Source organism: Pelophylax lessonae (genome assembly GCF_965119305.1).
Source record: "Pelophylax lessonae genome assembly, chromosome: 5".
Classification (NCBI taxonomy): Eukaryota; Metazoa; Chordata; class Amphibia; order Anura; family Ranidae; genus Pelophylax; species Pelophylax lessonae.
The window spans coordinates 239,852,167-239,876,664 of NC_138772.1; the positions used below are offsets into that span (position 1 = coordinate 239,852,167).

Genomic DNA, 24,498 nt, shown 5'->3' on the forward strand with positions numbered 1-24,498 from the left:
GACTACGCCTATAGGGCAGTCCCAGGGGGTATAATCTCACTTCCTGCTATAGGTCTTCAGTTTTGTAACAAGCAGTTTTAGAAGAACATATAACTCAACTCAATAGAGGGGCGGGTGCTGTGTCTGTCAATGAACACGGACAAAATACGGACAAAAATCCAGTTTTCTCTTTCGTACATTGATGGACACGGGTCCATATCTTCTTGACCTCTTGATATCCCAAAACAGTGTCAATTTGAGGGTTGGGAGGAACATAGTAATAAACATACTTCCCGAAGGCTAAATGTAGCCAACCAGGTAAAATAGGAGCTCAACCAGGAACAACTGGAGCTCCCCTGACAAAAAGGTACACCCTCAAAGAGGACTAATCCTCTCCAACAGTGGCCTACAAACCCTTGCAGCCAAAGGAAGCATCCACAGATGCAAACACATGCAGCTTAAATTTTGTGAAAGTGGGCATGGACGACCAGGTGGCCGCCTTGCAAACCTGCACCACTGATGCATGATGACAGAAGACCCAAGAGGCACTAAGCGCCCTTGTAGAATGCGCCTTAACAGGGAAAGGAGGATCCTGACCCTTAATGGAATAGGCCTGCACCACTGTCTGCCTAATCCATCTGGAAATGATTGCACAGATTTGGCCAGCCCATTACAGGGTCCATCTGTAAGGACAAATAGGGAATCCGATTTTCGGAACGACTTAGTACCTGCCAGGTACACCCTGATTGCCCAAACCACATCCAAAGAATGTAAGGCAATCTCTTTAGGGTGCTTAGGCTTAGGACACAAGGAAGGTAACACAATGCCTTTATTTAATATTAAACCAGAGACAATCTTAGGAAGGAATGTCTGGCAGGGACGAAGCACCACTTTATCTCCGTAAACCACCAAGTAAGGTGAATGACGACAAGCTGCCAGCTCCGACACCCTACGTACAGAAGAAAAAGCCACAAAGAAGGCAACCTTCTGGGACAATGTAAGCAGAGGAATCCCGCAAATATTTTCCAACGATGGTTACTGAAGAATCGACAGCACCAAGTTGAGATCCCACAAAGGCAATGGAGACCGCACTGGGGGAGCCAAGTGGCGAACCCCCTGAACAAAGGTGCGAACCACAGAAAGCGTAGCCAAAGGACGATGAAAGAAAACCACCAAGGCCGAAACTGGCCCTTGATGGTACCTGAGGCCAGACGCTGCTCCACATCTCGTTGGAGGAAAGCCAAACTTCGAGTCACCGAAAAGGAGTGAGGTGAAACCCAAAAGATTCACATCTGCAAAGTATGCTCTTCAAACGCGATGGTAAATCTACCAATTTTTTTTTTTTTTGTCAAAACGTTTTATTGAATAATAAAGATACAATACAGCAAAGTAAACAACCATATGCGAGCAAACATGCACATACAGTAGATAACAAAACAATTAAGTCACCCACCCACATATGCAAACATAAAAGGGTCAATAGGACTCAGGACCAACTCCAATCATTGCATACTCCGATCTATACAGAACGGTCCTGGAGCAAGTACTGAATCTTGCATGTATAACCCGCAAGGGTACACCAAAAAACCCACTATAAGGCACTCAAAGCGAACGGGTCATGACCCTGTTTGTGGACGTGCCCTGGGCCCTACCGGCCCAGGCACAGCAACGAGGGGGGGGGTAGTACCAAAAGAGAACATGAAAAATGGTCATTAGAAAAGGCTGAGGAGAGGTGCGAGCCGCGTGGGCCAGCCAGACGGGTCGGAGCACCCAAATAAGGTAGGGGGTGGGAAGGGGGAAGGGAGAAGGAGGGAGGGGAAGGAAGGAAGAGGGAGGGCGAGGAGGGGGAAGGGGAAGGCGGTGAAAAGGGAGAGGAGAAAAAAAAAAAAAAGGGGGGGGGGGTGGGGGGAGAAATGGGGACACCTAGAAGCTAATATCTATCCGTGTGTAATGATAGCCAGTCAAAATAGAAACATTGGGTATGAGGGCATCTATTCGGAAAACCAAGACATAATCTATGTAGCCTCAGTACGGGATGTCAAACCTGAAGGTAGCAGGAAAAGAGCAAATACAATTTAAGCGATAAGTGTAGAAAATTCCGGTGTGGTTGTGAAGTGAGCCCAGCACGCCCATTTCTTGTGATATTTAGTGGGGGTATCATTGGCTATGTGAATGAGCTCCTCCATTTCCGCAATAACAGCAATTCGATGCAGCCACTGTTTAATCGTAGGTGCCTGGGTAGAATTCCACAAAACAGGAACGCATTGGCGTGCAGCATTGATCATCTGAGCAGCAAGTGATTTCGTGTAGGAAGCATGCGAAGTGGGGGAATGGTGCAAGAGAAATTGAGCCGGCGAGAAGTCCAGATCGTCCGTAGTCACCTGCTTAATAAGTCGGTGGACCTCCGTCCAGAATGCTGTCAGACGCGGGCAAGACCACAGAACATGGATAAGAGAGCCGGTGTCCGCTAGGCACCTCCAACAGGTGGAGGGTACGGAAGGTGAGATCTTATGAAGGAGCGTCGGAGTGCGGTACCACCGTGAAATAATTTTATAACCGTTTTCTTGGGTCGTAACGTTTCGCGAACATTTGTGGTTTTTCAAGAAGATCTGCCCCCATTCGTCCTCAGAGAACGAACAGGCAAGGTCTTTCTCCCAAGCTACACAGCGGGAGCGTGTGAGCTGACCCGAGTCCTCAAACAGGAGAGAGTGCGTGATGGAGATGAGTCTACGGAGGGGGCCCTCCTGTTGACAGAGCCCATCAAACGTGGTCAGGGAGTCCTGACAGGGGAACCTCCTAACAAACGCTCGCACGTAGTGAGCCAGCAGAAGGAAAGACCAAGGTGGAATGGGGGGTTTCCCTGCCCTCTGAGCAATAGAAGAGGCCGGAAAGATCTCTACTCCATCGCTGACATGGTGAATGCACAATTGGTCCTGTGGCCAGTGGTCAAGCAAATAATGATGGTGCATTCCGGGGGGGAAGTCAGGATTGAGTCTGAGCGGGGTCATCGGACCCTGGGCCCGCGAGACACCACGCGCTTTACATGTCGTGCGGAAGGACTGGAGAGTAGGACCAATCAGAGGATGAAGCCGAAGAGAGAGCGGCAGATGAGTGGGACGCAGCCACGGGGATGTAGCCAAATCGAGTGTAGTAAAGCCACCTTCCAGGGACACCCAGTCCTTGTGCAGCTTGTGGACGTTCCAATCGATGATTCTGGTTAAGTGACATGCCATGTGATAGTTTTGAGCATCAGGAAGACCGATACCCCCTTTATGTTTGGGCAAGCAAAGAAGGTCGTAATGGATGCGGGGATGTTTATCATACCATAAGAATGTGGACACAAGACGTTTGTAGTCCCCAAAGAAGGACCGCGGGATAGCTGCTGGAACCGTTTGGAGAACATACAAAAGCCGCGGCAGAACGTTCATCTTTAAGACCGCAGCACGCCCAAACCAAGACAGAGGCAGTCGAGTCCAAGCGAGGAGATCCTGCTTGATTTTGAGGAGAATTGGGGGAAAGTTCCGGAGGAACAGGTGTTGCAGATCAGCCGGAATCTGAATGCCTAGATACGTCAAGGAGTCTTGCTTCCATACAAAGCGAAAATTGGTTTTGCACATTTGTACTTCTTGAGGGGATAAGGAGACATTTAGCGCAAAGGATTTGGCAAAATTGATTTTCATGTTGGACAAAGAGGCGAAATGACGGAACTCCTGCATGACCGAAGGAAGAGTAGTAATAGGGTCAGTCAAAAACAGCAAGAGATTGTCTGCGTAAGCAGCTATCTTGTACTCCTTGGCAGCAAACTTAACCCCACGAATAGACGGGTTACCCCTAATACTGTTCAGGAGAGGTTCCAAAGTCAGCACAAAAAGTAGGGGGGACAAAGGACACCCCTGTCTAGTCCCGTTACGAACGGGGAAGGCACTCGATAGGGTGTCGTTAACCCGGACCCGGGCACACGGATTAGCGTAAAGGGACATAAGGAAGCACATCATGCGTGGGCCCAACCCCCAAGCGCGAAGGGCAGCTTCCATGTAGTCCCACGACACCCTATCAAATGCCTTCTCAGCATCCAAGGAGAGAAGGAACCCCCTCTGCTGGGACACCGAAAGAACATGGTGAAGGTTAATAGTTTTGATGGTATTATCCCTGGCCTCCCGACCAGGGATAAATCCAACCTGATCCAGATGTATCCCTTTAGAGAGGAGAGGAAGCAACCTGTTTGCCATAATTCTAGCAAAGATTTTTATGTCCACGTTTAATAACGAGATCGGCCTATAATTGGACGGAGAGGTCGAATCCTTCCCCTCTTTCGGGATAACAACTATGTGAGCTTCCAGCATACACGGTGACAGGGGCTGGTCTGCTGAAAGAGAGTTAAACGCCTCGAAAAATGGGGTGGACAGAACATCTGCAAAAGATTTATAGTAAGCCGCAGACAGGCCATCCGGGCCCGGACTCCTGTTCGGCTTGAGCTGTTTAAGTGCCAACGACCATTCAAGTTGGGTGATGGGGGCTTCAAGAGAAGTCTTGAAATCCGACGAAATCCCCTGAGTCAGGTTTCTGTTAAGGAAATCGTCGAGGACATGCATTCTCGACTCAGAGGCAGAGGAGGGGGAGTCCCCACACGGGAGATTATACAGCTGGCGATAATACCTCTCAAATGCACCAGCAATGTCCCTATTATTGGAAATACGCGAGCCAGAATCAGATCGAAGGTGATGAACGACCGCTTTGGCTTTTCGGGCATGCAAGGCCCTCGCCAGAAGGCGGCCACTTTTGTTGCCGTGCTCATAAAAGAGCTTCTGAGACAGTAAAAAGCTCCTACGCGTCCTCCTGTCTAGCTCCAGCCGGAGCTTTTCTCTAGTATCCATGAGAGCGTCGTGCGTTGCCTGAGCCAGCATCCTCTTGTGAGCCCTCTCCAGGGCGGAGATTTGAGACAAATACTCAGAAATGGTCGCTTCCCTCTGTTTTCGTAGTGCAGAGGAGAGCGCCAAAAGTTTTCCCCGAATCACACACTTGTGTGCAGCCCACTGGGTGATCAGGGACGTGTCAGGGGTAGAGTTACAGCGAAAATAGTCCACAAGGGCGGAGCAGATTTCGGCGAGTCGGGCAGGGTCCGTCAGCAGGGAGGCGTCCAGCCTCCAGATCCTGTCCCGCGGGGCATAGAGGGGCAGAGTCAACAACATCGTGATCGGGTTGTGATCGGAGATAACAGATGGTTCGATCGTAGTGTCCGTAAGATATATCAAGTCCCGCTGTGATAGAAAGAAGTAATCTATCCTGGAATACTTCTTGTGAAGCGGGGAAAAGAAAGTGAAATCTTTATCACGTGCATGCATAGTGCGCCAAGAGTCATGCAGGAACAATTCCTGAAGGCTCAGTCTAATTTGTTTCAGTGCCTTGTAGGGAAGGCAAGAGGAGCCCGTGGAAGTGTCCAACAGAGGGTCCAGAGGGACGTTGAAATCGCCCCCAAAAATGAGAGTGCCCTTTTGGAAGGGAATCAGTTCAGCAACCACAGCGCGGAAAAAGGAGACTTGAGAGGAATTCGGACTGTAAACATTCACTAAAGTAAGAGGCTGATCTCGAATAGACCCAGTCAGGAAGAGGTAGCGTCCCTGAGGGTCCACTAAAGAGGCCGAAATGGTTAAGGGAACAGACTTGGCAATCAGAATCGAAACCCCCTTAGTCTTAGAGTCAGCTGATGTAGCGTGAAAAACAGTAGGATAATATTTGTTGCAACAGCGGGGAATGGCATCAGACCAAAAATCGGTTTCCTGAAGAAAGACCACGTCCGCTCGGAGTCTACGCATATGCGTTAGAACCGTGGATCGTTTCTGTGGCGTGTTAAGACCCTTAGTGTTGAGGGAAACTATTTTCAGTTTTAGGGCGTCCGGGTCTAACTGAGGGATACGCGGCATGGTATCAACAGGTACAATCCAAACCAAAAAAAAAAGGGGGGGGGGGAGGTAAGAAGAAAGGGAGGTGAGACGGGGGAGGGAAATCAGGGAAAAACAAAGAGGAAAGGGGAAGCGAGCAGGGGGACAAAGACCGAGGGTATTAGAAGACCAGCTGCTTTACCCCACTAGGGAAGGGACAGGGAAAGAATTCGGAACTAATTCGGTAGAGGTATATACCTCAGCCGTTGGCGAGTGTGGAAGGTAAAAAAAAAATCCAAAAATGGGAGTCAGCACCAAGCACCTGATAAGGCCTTTGAAAGCTAAAAGTGGAGCCCAAGAAATGCAGGAAACCAGGGGAGCAACTCCGGTATACAAGCCAAAGTATAGGGGCCTACAGCCTAGATTTATAAGGAAAAAGCGAGGGGGGGTAGCCCTACATGCAGGAGTACAGCAGTAGGGCACGGAGGGAGGGGCAGAACCTATCGGGACACGGAACAGCCCTGACAAAATAGCCCAAGAAATATCACAACCCTAAACAACAGTGAACCCTGTGACATTACTTAGATATAAAGGGATGGAAGGAAGAAAAGGAGGTAGAAAGTGAGTACCCATTGTCGCCCAGAAATGAGGGAGGGGAGCCTGCCAAACAACCGTATAGCCTAACACCTGTAGAGAGAAGAACATTAGTGTGCAAAGAACCCTGAAAGTAATATACATGCCCCAATTATCTGGTCACAAGAGGAGAATACTCCAAGGAGTTAGTGATAAAAATTCCCCCAGAGCCAGTCTGCCCCCCAGCAACCCCCAGATGGCGGGATCACCCCTACCACCAAGGGAAAGGCCGGAGTGCAGAGAGGCAAAGGATGCAGTGAATTAAAGGCAACAATAAAACAACCATAGCTCGAGACACCCAGCCCCCCCCCCCCAACCACCGCCATCACCCCCTCATCCCGTCCTCCCCAACCTGAGCAGAAGAAAACAATCCCCTCAAAACAGTCCCATCCAAAAGGCCGTCAAATAGGGGGTCACACACCGAAGGAGCCAGCCGGCATGACAATGCAAGACACAGCTCACATCCCTCAGTGCACGACACAGCATCGACAGCGATAGAGCAGGACCTTCCGAGAAAGGCACAGTCAGCAGCATCCAGAAGGAAGTCAGCGATGTCAGCAGGCAGTAAAGGTAAACTGGAAGCGGAGCTGTCAGTGGTAAGGGATGAGGCTTGACGTCCGGAGAATAGGAGGATCGTTCAAGTACAACACCGTGAGCGGGGACAGAGTCCGGTGGAGGGGGGGGGAAGGGCAGTCCCCACATCACCATCACGCAACAGCAGGGAAGTAGAAAGCAGCGTAGGGGGAGACCGGCCATCCAGGGGAGCGAGTAATCCATGGATCAGCAGGTGAGGTGACCGAAACAGACAGTGCAGAGACCAGCAGGGTTACAGCACAGCATAGCGTCCGGAGGAAAAACAAGCTGGCAGGGAACCCCCTCGAACACAGCAACAACACATTGTCCAGGCCACGGAAAAACGGTAGTTACGGTGCGTAGGTGATGGGGATACTGAGCAGGCAGACCGTATCCGGAAGAGCACAGGAGAAGTCGGGGCAAACTGACACAGGGGACAACCGGTACCCACGCTAGAGAGACTGCATCATTCAGGGCGTACATCGCGCTCGGCGATGGTCAGGGGATGCCGTCGGACTACCGTTGCGGGGTAGGCCTGCTCTCTCAGCCGGTGGAGAAGAAGGCGGGTGAGCCCTGCGTCTGCTGCTGCCAAAGTTGAAGTTGCCAGCCGGCTGTACGCCCTCCATCGGAGCGTCACGCTGAAGAGGCGAAAGGCGGAATTCACTGTACCAGTCAGGTAAGTGAACATAGGGGATGGCCAATGTGGAGCAGAAATGTTCCAAGTCCTCCGGAACCCGAAGAATAGCGGTGCGGCCCTGGGAAGTTGCCGAGAGACCAAAGGGGAACTTCCAGCGATATATGATAGCTCTAGAGCGAAGCTCATCCAGCAGGGGGCGCAGTTCTCTCCGTCTTTGTAGAGTTATGTTAGAGAGGTCCTGAAACATCTTGATTTCGGCGCCATGATATGTGAGGTGTTGGCGGACTCTGGCATTCCGCAAAACGTCCTCCTTCACCTGAAAGTTTGCCAGGCAGCAGACCACATCTCTAGGTGGATCATTGTCCCTGCCCCGAGGGCGCAGGGCACGGTGAATCCGCTCCAGGACGACAGGCGTTTCAGGGGGTCTGCCCAACAAATCATTACAAATGGCCACCACAGCCTGTGGAAGATTTTGGTGTTCCACACTCTCAGGGATGCCTCGCACCCGCAAGTTCTTTCGTCGACCCCTATCGTCCAGATCCTCCACATGGCGATTCAAATCCCTGAGGAGGGCTGCATGGGATTCTGTGACTTGTTGGACGTGACACAGTGAGGCATCATGGCGGGCCGTAGTGGATTCCACTTCTTCCACACGCATTGCCATAGCCTGGAAGTCGCTCCGGAGTTCCGCTATGGCCGCAGAGAAAGTAGCTTTAACGTCCAGTTTAATGTCCGTGGCCACCATCTGCAAGTCCGCAAACGACAGGGAAGCCGCTGATTTGGGTATAATCGCTTCAGGCGATGAGGCGCCATCTCCCGGGGGGGCCCTACTCGGTGAGCGGGAACGAGGCAGGCTGGAAGGAGAAGGAGTAGGCCGCTGAACATCTTTAGCCTGGGAGCGGAAGATTTCGGGAATATTTCGGCTGATCTGGGTCTCCGGTTCCCGAGGTGACCAGGATCGGGTAGCCGATGAGTTCCTGGAGGTACTCCCCATGATGAAGTAGCAGATAAGGGAAGGTTTCGGGCAGCAATCAGAAAAGATCAGGCCGTGAGGTGCAGGAGCCCGGAGCTAAGCGGCCATCTTGGATCGGGACCAAGCCACACCCCAAAAATCTACCAATTTATTAGCTTGCAGCAGCGTGAGAATCCCTGATTCAGACAACCCTCTAGCCTTCAGCACCTGGCTTCTGACAGCCAAGCTGTTAAGGCCAGCATCTGTAAAGCAAGATGGAAGATTGGCCCTTGAGCCAACAGATCTCCTCTAAGGGGAAGTCTCCAAGGAGCATCGACGACCAGCCGTATCAGATCTGCATGCCAAGACCGGCAAAGCCAGTCTGGAGCCACTAGGATGGCCATAACGGCTTCTGCCTCGAGCCTACGCAGGAGTCTTGGCAGAAGTTCTAGAAGAGAAAAAATGTATATCAGATGATACAAGTCCCAAAGGAGCCACCAGTGCTTCTGTGGCATCGGGCAGAGGATCACAAGACCGTGCCACAAACCCAAGCACCTTCCTGTTGAGATGAGAGGCCAACAGGACCACTTAGGGAGTTCCCCACAGGAGACACAACTGATGAAACACCTCCGGAGGAAATGTCCAGTATATCGATTGGTAGTCTGGATTCTTCAGAGTCCAGACCCCCTGAGCACAATCCGTGCCAAAAAATGCCACCCTACTCGGACAGGCTGGCATCCATGGTGACCACGGTCCAGTGCAGGGGGAAGGAAGATTTACCCTGTCAAAGCGCCTGAGAGCGAAGCCACTGAATCAGGGACCTTCTCGTACCCTGGCTCAACAGAATCAGATTGTCTAGAGACTGTGGATTCTTACCCCACATGGCAAGAATCTCACTTTGTAGAGGTTTCGTGTGGACAGATTTTGGAACTCATCCCATGGGAGGAACACCCTGGCTGAGGCCAAGTCCAGAACAGACCCAGAGCCAATACCTGGAAATTTAATTTTCACCCAAAACTCCTGCATAGTCCACACAGTAATCTCCCGGTTGTCCTTCAGAGCAGTCGGAGACTCTGCTCGCAGAAGAAGATCATCCAGGTCCTCCAGTACCACAATCCCCCATCGGCGCAACAATGCCAACACTGAGCCAACACTTGCGAAAACCCGAGGGGTTGAGGTTAGACCTCCTTGAAATGCTCCTCGCCCATGGCAAGCAGAGGAAGCGCAGATGATCGACATATATCGGAATATGAAGGTAAGCATCCTTAATATAGATAGAGGCCAGAAGATCCCCCTGATGTAGGGATGCCACTACTGTACGAATGGACTCCATTTGAAACATCTGTACCAGCACAAAGCGGTTCAGAGCTTGAGGTTTAAGATTGGACGTACCTCGCTTTCCTTCCTGGGACCTGCAAACATGTTTGAATAAAACCCATGAAACAGATGTTCCAAATCTGAGACCGGAACAATCGCCCCTTATAGTAGAAAGTCTTGCATCACCCCGAAGAGACCTCGCAGGCGGTCTGGGGATAAACGCAGGTTGGAAGGAATGAACCTCTCCGGAGGAGAAAACCGAATACTCGATCTTGAAGCCGCACAAATTCAGCTTGTGGACCCACTTGTCTTGAATCAGGGAGGTCCACTGGTCCGGAAAGAAGCAAAGACATCCTCCCCCACCTCAGATATGGGTGAGGGCGCCCCTTCAGTTAGAAAAGGTGTTTGTTTGCAGGTCTGGAAGGACCTGCTCTCGGCATACCAGACAAGGTCCTCATGGAACCTCCAGAGGAGGTCTTTCCAGGGAGGCTCCGAACAGGTGATTCCCCACAAAGGGAAGATCACATAAGGCCTTCTGGAAGTCTGGTCCAAAGACCAGCATTTTAGCCATATCATACGCTGAAGGATCATTGCTGTCACGGTCAGCCCAGAAACTAAGGGAGCCGCATCCAGAGATGCATCACAGACGAACTGCAACCCCTGGACCAACTAGTCCGCCAGCTCCGCAAAGGCAGGAGGAAGCTGTTCCCCCTCCAGATCCTGGCGCAAAAGCTTTGCCCACTCGGAAAAGTCAAGGACACCAATGCTATGATAAACACCGGCCTAAGGACCGAACCGGCCACAGTAAACATGTGGCAGACCAAAGTTTCGGTTCTCCGGTCAAAATACCCACCAGGGGTCCGACCATCCCAGGGAGGGGTCAACGTCCACCCCAAAAAAGACCACCAAGGGAGAGGAGGGACACTACTTACCACACCATGGAACCGGGTGGGCACCACTCCAGGTAGACCACCCACCATCTTGGAATGGGGGTGCTGTGGGCCAGAGGCACGCTGTGACACTGGTCGTGACCAGGGCTAAGCGTCCTCGCGAGGCCTTTAATTCACCGGCAAGTCCCCATCCAGTGGGGTTATGTCGCGGCCAGCCTAACACGGAGCTAAGGTCGGGTCACGCCCGCTGGCCAGAATGGGAAGACTGTAAGGATTTAGGATATCCAGTCTGTTGCTCAGTCCGGCAGTTGATTGTAGTTCTCACAGGAACCAAATTGATTGTAGTTCTCAAAGGAACAGAAAATAATAAAAGAAGAAAAAGCTCAGTTTTAAAAGGAAAAAATGCTAGGACCAGAGATCCCAGCAAGGAACTAGGTCCTTACTCCTGACTAGTCAGAAAATAACTGAAGACTTATAGCAGGAAGTGGGAGTATACCCCCTGGGACTGCCGTAAAGGCGTAGTCAAACTTTTTTCCGCCTAGTGTCCTCTTCCTGTAGGGGGCAGCAGAAACCCAAGGGTCAAGAAGATATGGAGCTGTGTCCGTCAATGAACGAAAGAGAAATTTATATTTGAAATTAAATTTAAATTATTTAGAGATGAGTAAATAATGGAAACCTGTTCTGTTGGTGAACATTCAACCCGCCTGTGGAAAGAGACCCCAACTCCCAAATCAAACAGACCAGATTTGGGCAAAGTTCTGACTCAAACAATTTGCAATATAAATTCAAATAGTATTCAGAAAGAGATACTGTATGTGGCAATCAAGAGTGTCTAGTAACCTTATTATTTAGCAATAATTAAGATGCTAAATGTGTCAGGGTTTTTTTTGCTATGTATTGTATTTGTGTCTCATTTTAATAGACAGACATTCTCATTCGCTATATATCTCCTTTAGCTGACTTTTGATATTACATATTAGGGGTAAAAAAATGGCCTTCAAGAAATATAAATCAGAGGGCACAGTATCGGCTTTCGAGCAATACAAGGAGGCAAATAAGGAAAGTAAATACGAAATCAAAATGGCTAAAATCAACTTTGAGAGACAAATAGCGGAGGATAGTAAAAAGAACCCAAATAAATTCTTTAAATATATCAACAGCAAAAAAACTAGGGCAGAGCATATTGCACACATAATTAACGATGATGGGAGGAAGGTTACAGAGGACACTGAAAAAGCAACTGTGCTGAATGCTTTTTTCTCCTCAGTCTTTACACAGGAAAAGGAGGGGTACACTGACCATGACTGTATGGTTAGTAGTAATACACAGGACTTGCCGCTATGGCTAACAGAGGGTGAAATCAGGGAAAGGCTGGATAAAATTAACACAAATAAATCACCAGGCCCGGATGGCGTACATCCGAGAGTACTCAAAGAACTTAGTAAGACTATATCTAGACCACTGTTCCTGATCTTTGCTGACAGTATTATGACAGGAAATTCACCAGGGGATTGGAGGAAAGCTAACGTGATACCGATATTCAAAAAAGGGCAGAGGCATTTCCCTGGAAATTATAGGCCTGTCAGTCTGACATTGATAGTATGTAAACTAGGCCTGCTGAATATAATTGCAGAATCGATGCATCACAATGCGACCCTTCTGCATTGATTCGGGGTGATTGAAAAATCGATTACCTAATGATGTCAGTTCTGGGGGCGGGGACAGAAGTGACATGGCGGCGCTGAATGAGTTGTTGGCGGCGGCCGGGCTTGTGGAGCTCTGAGACTATCCTTTAGCCCTCATGATTAATACTGCTCTAACACTTTTTGTTGTCCTTATTTCAGGTCACTTATACCTTACACAATTTATGCCCATCAAGAACACCACCTGTAAGTATATACTTACCCCATTACCCATCCGTTTCCCCCCCCTTCCCTTGTTTTCCCTTCCCCCCTCCCCCCTTTCCCCTCCCCCCCTTATCTTTTCCCTTCCACCCCCCCCTGCTTTTTTCCCCCCTCCCCCCTCCTTCCTTCCACAACAGCGAACACAACCATCAAACCCACATTGGTACTGGGCCCGCTCCACTGATATACCTCCCCTTCTAGCTGCTAGTATCCTTCAGCCGCTATATTTTATAAACTTTACCTATTATTTTAATCTCCTATCATCGGTATATGTCCATAAAAATTCACATATGCTGTCTTTTGTCATCCTATATTTTAAACACCTACTAATGTTTTAAAATTGTCAAATGGTTAAATCGTTTAATTATTTTATGTTCCACTTTGCTCTTTGATCATGCTCTTAGACCATTCGAATAGTGATGCCATATAAGATAAGATGGTCGTTTTACACTTGTGTTTTATTTTCCCCAATGTCATAATATGGACGTTTTACACCTGTATTTCTCCCCCGCTGCCTCTAAAGAGCATTGCCGCTTTAAGATCGCCTGTGTTATTGCCGCTTTTAATATGAATGACGCCCCCTTGCCTCCTACATAAACTCTCCTTGCTTCCCCATATCCGGACACTTGACAAAGGAGTGCGCATGCCCGACATCGGCATGTTGCGCATGCTCCGAAACATGTAGTGAAGCCCGGATACGCCCACTAAGCCCAGACTGCCCGTGACGTCAGACGCTGCCGGCCGCCGCCACAACAGCTCTCTGCAGCTCCTCCGCTGTCCCGACCCGGAAGTCGCCTGAGACTACCCCTGGACCTCTCCCGGACGATCGGACCGCACCAGACACAGAGAAGGCAACCAGCTACCTGACTACTCCACGGAGGGCACCACAGTGACTGTTCAGATGTGAGTCACCATATCCTGCTTGTTCTTAATAAAACTTTTTATTGCACTCCAGTGGCGCTTCTCCCCTCTTCTTTTATGGTATACATTGAGCCGCTTCGCTCACCCGGATAGCAGCCCAGAGTGCCGCCCAGCCCTACTCCCCCCATCCACCTGGACCAGTGGATTTTTACATCCCCACCCCTCCCCCCTCTGTACCGAGGTCAGCCCAACAACATATACCACAGGCACTTGAACTTTCTATCCCATCCCCTCTAAGGCTCCTCCAGCTTGCAGCCTTTTGATGTGCCAGTGTTTTGATTGACTTCCACCTGACTTTAAGCCCCTACCAGCAGCCACAACAGAGAGTAGCACCCCTTGTGAGCGCTAATTAATATACTTTCTATCTGCTTGGTTGCTAAAGGTTACTGCACATCATTAATGCAAAGAAGTCCTCTTGCTAGATTAAAAGTGTTGTCTTGCATTGCATTTGCTGCAGAATTTGGGCAGAAAAGATGGGGTTAATAAAGCCGAGCAGGATTATATTCAAAAACAGTACTGAGTGTAAATGATCATAGCAAGCAGAGAGGCAGAGAGCAGTGATCATTTAGTGGCTAAAGTGAAAGTTCAACTCAGCAGGGCAAATGAGCTAATTCCGATTGTTAATCACACATACCATCTGCCCGCTCATCCATGCCGACCAGTGTTACATACAGGCAGTGCTTGTAATGCTGTTAAAAATCAGAGAGGAGAGAAGCGTGCTAACAGATAAGCGGTTCAAACAGACATAACTCTCACCGCCCACCGGCTTTCCTTATCCATGCTGCCTTAGGATTGTCACTGTCTCCTCTCTGCGATCCTCTTTCACTCCTCGGACCCCGGCCACTGCCCATTAGTGTGTCTCTCCATTCGGCCAGTTCTGCTTTCAGGCAAGGACACCGCTGGTTAGTGCTTCCCTTTCCCTGCAGCTGCATGTGACAGGGAGCGATTGTGAGGATGCGAGAGAGCACTGAAAGCCCCGCTCTCCTCCTCTCCTCTCCCGCGCCACGAGGAGGAGCTCCGAGCTCCACAAGCCCGGCCGCCGCCAACAACTCATTCATCACGCCATGTCACTTCTGTCCCCGCCCCCGGAACTGACGTCATTAGGTAATCGATTTTTCAATCACCCCAAATCGATGCAGAATCGCGAAGGGTCGCATCGCGATGCATCGATTCGGCGATTATATTCAGCAGGCCTACTGACAACAGTATCCAGATCAGCCCAAGGAGGTTGGTCCCCGCTGTTGCTGCCTACTCCGAGATCTCGAATGTTAGTGGTGGTGAAGATGACGTGGATGATGACGAGTCTATGGACGTCACGTGGTAGTCCACAAGAGAGGAAGAGGAAGGGAGTTCAGAGGGAGAGACGGACCGGCAGATAGGGAGGAGAGGCAGGCAGAACTTGCATTGCACAAGAGGTACAAAGCAGATTGCAAATGTATCAGGAGTGAGCCATCAACCATGTACAGTCACATCTGGAGCTCCCAGGACGCCGGCACATGGCTCCGCAGTGTGGGCTTTTTTTAATGTGTCCGTTGCTGACAACAGTGTTGCCATCTGCAGCCTTTGCAGTCAACGCATAAGTCGCGGTTAACCCAACACTCACCTAGGGACAACCGCCTTAAGAAGGCACCTAAACTCCCATCACCGAGCCCAGTGGGAGCAACACCATCAGAAGTTGAACCCACAAAGCCACACTCCAGGCTCTCACCGTCCAGCCCCTTCTCCTTCTCCTCTCTCCTCACATTTGCCCTCCACTCCACCTTCCATGATGCCGTCGTCACGTTGTTCTGGAAAAAGGCAGGCTTCTGTGGTCCAAATGTTGGAGCCGAAAAAAATGATGACGCCAGATAACCCTCTTGCCCAATGTTTGACTGCTGGTTTGTCGGAAATATTAGCCCGCCAACTACTGCCATATCAACTGGTGGACTCGGAGGCCTTTCGTAAATTTGTGGCCATTGGAACACCACAATAGAAGGTCCCAGGCAGGAAATATTTCTCGCAAAAGGGCATTCCAGAGCTGTATGGCCATGTTAAGCGGCAAGTGAATATATCTCTGGCACACAGTGTTGGTGCCAAGATATATCTGACCACAGACACATGGTCTAGCAAACACGGGCAGGGAAGGTATATCACTTTTACTGCCCACTGGGTGAACCTTCTGACGGCCGTTAAGCATGTAACCTGTGGCACCCGTGTAGATTTAGTTGTACCGCCACGGATTGCAAGCAGGCCTGCCTCTTCTTCTTCTTCTCCTCCATCATCCTCCCTCTCCTCCCCGGCTGACTCCTCCTCTTCCGCTGCTACCGTCTCTTCTCCTGCGCCTCCCAAGCTCCCCAGAACCTATTCCACATGTCAGGTGAGACGTTGCCATGCTGTGCTGCGTCTGTTGTGCCTGGAAGCCAAGAGCCACACTGGTCCAGCACTCCTTTCAGCTTTGCGTTCACAGGCAGATCAGTGGCTGACACAGCTGAATTTGTCAGTTGGTAAAGTGGTGTGCGACAACGGTGCCAATCTGCTGAGCGTGCTGAAACAGGGCAAAATAACACACATGCCATGCATGGCACACGTCCTGAACTTGGTGGTGCAGCGATTCATTGGCAAATACCCTTGGGTCCAGAACGTCTTGCAGCAGGCCAGAAAAATCTCGGGCCATTTCCGAAGAGCTTACACAGCCATGGCTCGCCTTGCTGAGATTCAGCGGCGACACAACCTGCCCCTCAGGCGTCTTATTTGTGACTGCCCGATGCGATGGAACTCAACGTTGCATATGCTCGATAGCCTGCTCCAGCAGAAACGTGCAGTTAATGACTACCTGTTCGAACTCGGCGGCAGAACAGGTTGTGGGGAGCTTGGGTATTTTTCACCTGACCAGTGGCTGCTCATGCGGGACGTATGCAGACTTCTGCGGCCATTCGATGAGATCACCAAACTGGTCAGTCACGGCTTCTTTCTGGAGCGTGCATTGCATCGTGTCATTGATCAAGCCGTCGAGGAACAGGAGCACGAAGATCAGGAAGTCGCAATGTTGGATGAATTCCCAGGGGGTGCTACTCCATCTGAGACAAATCAACAGCAGGAGTCTGAAGAGGAGTCAGAGGAGGAGGATGGTGCTGGGGGGGATGAGGAGGAGCAAGAAGAGCATGATTTAAACCTTTCTGGGATCACTGGTGTTATCCGTGGATGGGGGAGGGGGAGGAGAACGAGGACGACATTATCCTGGATGATGAGCTGGAAGCAGGCCGCTATACTGCTTCCAGTTTAGTGGGAATGGGGGCCTACATGCTGCAGTGTTTTAAGGGGGACCCCCGTATAAAACGCATAAAGGCCAAGGACCAGTACTGGGTGGCAACGTAATTAGACCCCTGGTACAAACACAAAATGGCGGAAATGTTACCACAATCACAGAGGGCGGTCAGAATGCAGCACTTCCAGGCCTTTCTGAGGGAAATGCTGCATTCTGCTTTTCCATGCGCTGGCAGAGGAATGTCCAGTCACAGAGAGACAGTTGCGGGTAGCAATCCAACAGCGCCTGCAAGAAGAGGGCGGTTGGAGGATGTCTTGGTCACTTCAGATATGAGATCCTTCTTTCAGCCAAACCATCGACATCTGTACTCCGGATCCAGCATGAGGGAACGCCTAGACCGACAGGTGTCCGACTACATCGGGTTAACGGCCGATGTGGACGCTCTGAGGAGTGATGAACCCCTGGACTACTGGGTGGGCAGGCTTGACCTCTGGCCAGAGCTTGCACAACTTCAATGGAAATGTTGGCTTGCCCCCCCGTCCAGTGTCCTGTCCGAAAGGACGTTCAGTGCAGCAGGAGGGATCGTGAACGATAAGCGCACTCGCCTAGCTCATGACAGTGTAGACTACCTCACATTTATAAAAATGAATGAGGCATGGTTCTCTGAGGAATTCAACACATGTGACCAGTAGACCAGGTTTCATTTTCCTCCACCCACAACAATTCCTGGTCCTTGGCTTCGCTACATACAGCGGCATAAAAGGCATTTCATGTCCATTGAATGGCAAATTTTAGGGGACTTTCAGGGCCGACAATTATTTTTTCTGTGAATGTCTAATGTACCTCCAGCCACCAAATACTAAGTTCTTTGCTGTCAGTTCAAACCATGTGAGCTAATTTTTGGAGCCTATACAGGCCGACACTTACGGTTCTGTGTACTGTTGAACGCCTACCGTACCTTTAGCCATCAAAAACTACGTTTTTTGCTGTCTGTTCAAACCATGTGAGCTAATTTTTGGAGCCTATACAGGCCGACACTTACGGTTCTGTGTACTGTGAACGCCTACGGTACCTCTAGCCATCAAAAAATAAATTTTTTGCTGTCTGTTCAAACCATGTGAGCTAATTTTGGAGCCTATACAGGCCGACACTTACTTGTGTATACTGTGAACACCTACTGTACCTCAAGCCATCATATACTACGTTCTTTGCTGTCAGTTCAACCCATGTGAGCTAATTTTTGCAGCCTATACAGGCCAACACTTACTTCTGTATACTGTGTGAATGCCTAATGTACCTTCAGCCACAGAATACTACGTACTTAGCTGTCAGGTAAACCCATGTGGGCTAATGTTTGGGGCCTAGAATGGGCGACACTTTCTTCTGTATCCTGTGAATGCCTAATGTACCTTCAGCCACAGAATACTACATTCTTAGCTGTCAGGTAAACCCATGTGGGCTATTTTTTGGTGCCTTTTATGGCCGACACTTACTTCTGTTACCTGTGAATGCCTAATGTACCTTCAGCCACAGAATACTACGTTCTTAGCTGTCAGGTAAACGCATGTGGGTTAATTTTTGGGGCCTGAAATTGCTGACACTTCTTTATCCTGTGATTGCCTAATTTTTCAGACTGGAAATGAAAAACAATGGGTCTGTAAAGGTTCCCGCCAAATTGTGGAATGGATGCGGACCCATTTTACAGATGTGTGAATGGACGCTATATGTATTAGACAATGTATTTACCGGCTGCTGTCAGTTCTGGCTGATTTATGAAAAAAAAATATATTTTTTGCTGTAAAAAAAAAAGAAATTTTTTTTTAGGGCAACCTTTTCAATTGCAATACTTCTGTTATGACATTGTCCATGTGCTGGGACTATTTGTGCACAGCTAGTATGTCTTTTGTGGCTGCAAATATGACCTAAAGGTTTTTAAAGTTCACCTCCCATTAAAGTCAATGGGGCCCGCCGCGAACTCGCGGTTTGCGGACTTTTGAGAAAATTTGTGGCTGTTGTTCGCGAACCGCCCCGGCCGATGTTCGTCCTTCACTGTACAGCAGATGCAGCAAGCACATACAGTTAGCAGCTCACAACATTTCTGGTAGGATCAAGAGGTATTTTTTACACTTATCAAACAGATATAACAAAACACTTTCAATGATGAAAAAGGAGAAACTTTCATTGTTAGGGTTTGCACAGATAAGTTATCTTTGCAACATGTTACATGTTTCACATGTTTTTAGAGTGGAACATGTAACATCCTCCTCCCTGTGACATCGGGCAGGGGATCTTCTCCCCGCACTCGTCACAATTTGAAATCTTTGCAGCGCAATGCGGGGATCCTCCCACGTGGCCGCATCATTCATTCACAGTTTCCTGTAAATTAATGCCTATAAGTAACATCAGCCACCATGACTGACAGCTTGTAGTTCTCAATGAGCTGTGAGGGTGCTGGTGAGCGCTCTTGTAGTCCAATGATCTTCCTGCTCTCAGGTAACGGCATGCACAAACAAGGTACGAGCAGATAGCTATGATGAAAGCCTGCAGGAGCCCGAGATTTCACTTGCAATCTGCTGATTGCTGGTGCAATGCTCCGCAGACTCCTTAGAAAAAAATAAAAAATGCACATTTTTACCTACAAAAAAGGTGCATTTATTTATTTATTTAAAGGGGAACATATCTTTTAAAGAAAAGTGCTTGGTCTACTCCCATTTAAACAGTCATAAATGCACACTGCACAAAGGTTATGACAGATTCGTGCTCTCTGCGTTCTGTGTTGTTCTAAAACAAATTAAGTCAGATGATAAATGAGTAGTGAAAGCAGTGGGTATTGTATAGTCACCATGCTGTTAGCACATCACTGTCACTGGGGGCAATCTCTCAGATACAATGGTTCAGAGATAAAATTACTCTGGGAAGTATTTTAAATATTTATTATTTTTAACTATTCACATCACTAAGGTTATTAGCTCTTTAGAACATATCCAAGATGATATGCGACCCCAACCAAATAATTTCACACGGTAGATCTGCTAATAAATAAAGCCCATGAGATGTTGTATAGTGCGGCAAATTAAACCTTAAAGAGAAAAAAACTATCACTTTAAAAAAAGCTATAAAAAAGAGGAATTTTGACTTACCTGCAAATTTCTTATCTTGACGGACACTTATATAGGACACAGGCTAGTATTAGTAGAGGAATAGAGTATTTACAGACCCTGGGTTATAGGCTGGTACCTTCAGGCAATTGGACAGTGACATGCCCCCTGGCATCCCCCTATAACACTACCCTACTCAATTGGTGACACAAAAGATGTGTCACCAATCCATTGCTCAGCAGCTGAGAATTGATGTCCATTAACAGCAGCGACAGTCGTTTCTAAGTGGGATTCATTATACACAAGTCTGTATGCCCGTCCTATGAGAATAGGTGGGCCAGTGCTTCTGGTGAGTTGCCACCCCCCTTTACATCACAACGGTGGAGGTGTAGTGCTTTGGTGACCCTGACACTTTGTGGTGATCCCTACTTGGTGAACTGGACTATTGCTGGAAAAGTTTAACCCCTCTATACCAGGAATGGATGTTTCTATAAGATATTAATTTATTTTATGGACGTTTAAGGACTTGATTTTTGTTTGATTTTTGTTTGATTTGACTCATGCTTGGTGATTCATTTCCTGTTTTCTATCAGCGCTACTTATGCTAATTTCATTGTTCCAAGGGACGATTGATTTGAGTATACCTAGACATAAACTCCCAGAGTTGTCTTTAGGGTCTGGGTTCCATAGACACAGACCACAGCCCTGGACCTGTTTAGCACGCTAGCTATGCACTTTGCACAAGATACTGAGGTGAGCTCCCATGCAGGATCCAGTGTCAAAAGCATCATTACAAGCTGTTCCCAAAGTGTGGGGTCTAGGTACAGTTCCCAAACTGTACACCAATCCAGGTGCATTGCTTCTATTGTATTATTAGAAAAAATCTTTAGAAAAAAATAATAAAGTAGTTAAGCTAAGAGTGAGTTCGCCATAATGGAGAAGAGATCCAATCATCTTAGGGCACTAGCAAAAAATTGAGGTCTCATTGAGTGTGGTGGGGTTATATGGGGATGCTCAGGTGACATGTCCTCAATAGCTTGCAAGCGTCTAGTAACCTGAAGGTACCAGCCTTTAACCCAGGGTTTATAAATACTCAGGTCTGTTCTGTACAATTAGGATATATGATTTACCCATTATTTATACCGTTAAAAATATTTCAAAATGATGGCAATGCACAACAAGGTCTACAATTTTTCTAGCTGAGGTGGACCTGTAGTCAAACTATTTTAACGGTCTAACTGGTAGGAATAAATAACTAATAGAAGAGCTGAAATCCCTTTTAGAAAGCAACTGCAGTTTCAATCTACCCCTAGTGCTGCATAGCTGTCTTAAAGCTTAGGCACTTGGTCACATCAACACTGATAAAAGTGGTCAGCTAATCGGTAATTGCTCTTTGCCTCCGTCAAAGATCACACGATCAAGTGCCTAGGTCTTTGAATATGTATCCAGCATTAAAAGAAGCCTAGAGCAGCATTTTTTCTAAAGAAGATAAGGGTTAAAGCACTTCTAGCATTCTTTATTTATCCACCCCTTCAAGAATATTAACAGTAGTTGTACATGTCTACTTTTAATTAATTTAAATGTTTGATGATATGACAGAGCTACAACAAATATGATCCATTATTATTGCTCACTTGCTTACCAGGAGGTATTATTGGCTTACAGCCAAATTTAGGAATCGGGGGACACTGTACTGAGGAACACTCAGTATGAAAATTGTGGTCTGAGAATATTCCCACATCCTGACATCGTCCATAGTAATCCACAGCCACCCGATCATAATATGCACTGCATACATTGCTGTATGTTTCGCCATTGTGTCCACAGACTGGTTCCCCAGATTTGCAGAAATGCTATAAAAAATAAAAGTGTATAAGAATACATTCTGAACAATACATTATTAGATGAAAAACTGTTATTTTTTCTATATAATAGTAATGAACATAGAACAAATAAAAAACACAAAAAAAGACTACTCAATTAATGACATGGATGATGCAGGAATGGGTTTAAAATTAGAATTTTAGCTGAATGAATGTAACTTTGGTGAGGAAAAATACCAGTAGATAGCAGATTTTTCTTATTTTATAGGACATCAGATATTCAGGTGTTTTGTATTAGTCACCAAACTTTAATCCAAATGAGGTGATTAGTCACATACTACTTTTCCTGCACCTGTGTCATAATTACCAGCATGCTTTAATCAAATATATTCATTACTAAGCTACTTTAGCATGTCAGCACCATTGATCTCCTTCCCTTTTACTTGGATAGAGACTATTAGCCAAATTGAACACTCCTGTAAATCTATTGTTTATGCCTTGAATTTTCCAAAGGGTTGTCAAATTATGCCATTACAGTTGACTGTCCCACTGTGCCTATAGGCACCCTTAGCAGGGGTGGATCCAGAGTCTAGTCTTAGGAGGGGCACTGCCAGAAAATAGGGTGTTGCTTACAGATTTCTTTTAACGTATCATATAGTCCTAACCTTATTTAAAGCAGTGACACGTTTAAAATTATGCCACTTCTTCTCAGCGCGGAGGAGGTAGGTAAGAATAGTGAGACCTGCCAACCATAGTAATGAAAATGTTAAGGCCAGCCGCGAGAGAGGCAGCAGTCTTAACACTTGTCAACTTCACAGGAGATCTTTATGATTTCCCCACGGGTCTCCTGATGAGCTACAGTACAGCGCACCTCTCCATCCAGGACTCCTTCCCTCCTCCACACACCGCGGCACTCTAAGGGGGTAGGCTGCAACAGTGCACCTCTCCATCCAAAACTCATGCCCCTACAGCAGGGGTGCCAAACCTTTTGAGGAGAGAGGGCCACTTTAGCGCCTTGGTAACCGGTCATGGGCCACAATGAGTGGAGCGGACGGATGACATGTGTGTGTCCACTCAGCATATGCAGAGCAGACACGGACAAAGCCCTATCTACTCTGTGGGCCCCTAATCTGATCCACGCAGACAGAAGGGGACAGATCTCCTTCTATTTTTTTAAGGGGATCGGATTGGAGATAGGTGGGTGCAAACGGACACAAGTCCGTTTACATCTGCTGTTCTATAAAGGTGAATGGAGGTTCCTATTGGGTCCACCCGAAAAACAGACAGTCGGACACGATTAGACCGATTGTGTGAAAGGGGCCTTAAGCTGATTTCACACAGATGCACTGCCGTTTACCTGCACCTCAACTGACCTCAATCTTCACTTCTTCCTCAGGATTCCTACAGGTATCGCTGGCTGCTGCTGTCTTCCAGTTGGGTATGGCTGGTGGCTGCTGCTGCTGGCTGTCCTACAGGGCTGGTAGGTACTGCTGGCTGGTACTGCTTGTGGGTACTGCTGGTGGGTATTGCTTGCTGGTACTGCTGGCAGGTACTGCTGGTGGGCACTGCTGGCGGGTACTGCTGGTTCCCAACCCACCATTCCTGAGCATTAGTGTGACAGAAGTCGGTGCTAAAAGAAGCATGCGGCTGCAGTAGGGATCAGAGACAATGCTTCCTGCATCGTTTGTGGCACAGGCGGAGTAAATTTGGTATCACTCCGCCTGTGGCAGGAGCCGACGCTATACAGGAAGCATTGGCTCTGCTTCCTCTAGTTCTGGCTCTATTCTTCACACTGATGCTCAGGGATGGCAGGTTGGGAACCCCAAATCTGGGCTTGACGACCTGCTATCTTAGAGCAGGAGGTGGTGCTGGGATCCTCAGATTTAGAGGCTTGGAATTAGTAATATTTTCTCGGTGGGAGCAATTGCCCTGTTGCCCCCCTCCCCCCCCCCGGATCTGCCTCTGACCCTTAGAGCTATATACAGTACATTTGTCCAACTAGTCAACTTTGCATGCTCCAATGCCAAAGACTTGTGCTGATATTCCCCCCCCCCCATTTTAGCAGTAAGACTGTACAACCAAAAACTGGCCCTGTGGCTTAGGCCTTATTCATATAGACAAGGAATGAAACAATATATAACAGGGGGGAGTACCGCGCTTAAAAGGTGCTTAGTGCATGTTATTCATACTAATTACATTTAATAATTTACTTTCAGTGCTTTCAAATGTTTATAATAAAATCCCTTGTGCTAAAATTATATAGATATTCTCCAGTGCATAAAAATATATAAATATTCTCCAGTGCATAAAGTTTTAAAAAAATTCTCATTAATAAATAAAATATTTCTTACAAGTGATGTAAATATGTGCTATAAACAATCCTTAAATATATCAAAATTTGTTAAAATAAAGTGTCAGTGATAAATTATGTGCTTATAAATTTCCAATAATTAAATAATTCAAAAGTGAAAAAATGCCAAAGTGTCCTTATATATATAAATAAAATGGTGTATATTCAGACGCCTTTTCTTTCCCAAAATTCATGCAGGTGCTCTTCCATGCAGTGGCCACTAGGTGTCCTAAGCGCTCACCTCAATTGGCTTTATAACCAGCTTTGTATGGTATCATATGTAATGTTTCCTCCTTTT

At 47.9% G+C, this 24,498-nt stretch overlaps 1 protein-coding gene across 2 annotated transcripts in view; it reads right to left on the minus strand.

The window, feature by feature from the left end:
• RECK (reversion inducing cysteine rich protein with kazal motifs) overlaps positions 1–24,498 on the minus strand; it is a gene marked incomplete at its 3' end in the record, with an annotated part of 1,214,950 nt that overhangs the window by 48,718 nt on the left and 1,141,734 nt on the right. For both annotated transcript variants that reach the window (XM_082258598.1, XM_082258597.1), the window contains exon 18: positions 21,670–21,880. In XM_082258598.1, coding sequence (XP_082114724.1) covers positions 21,670–21,880 — 211 coding nt within the window. The remainder of the gene's footprint in view (positions 1–21,669; positions 21,881–24,498) is intronic.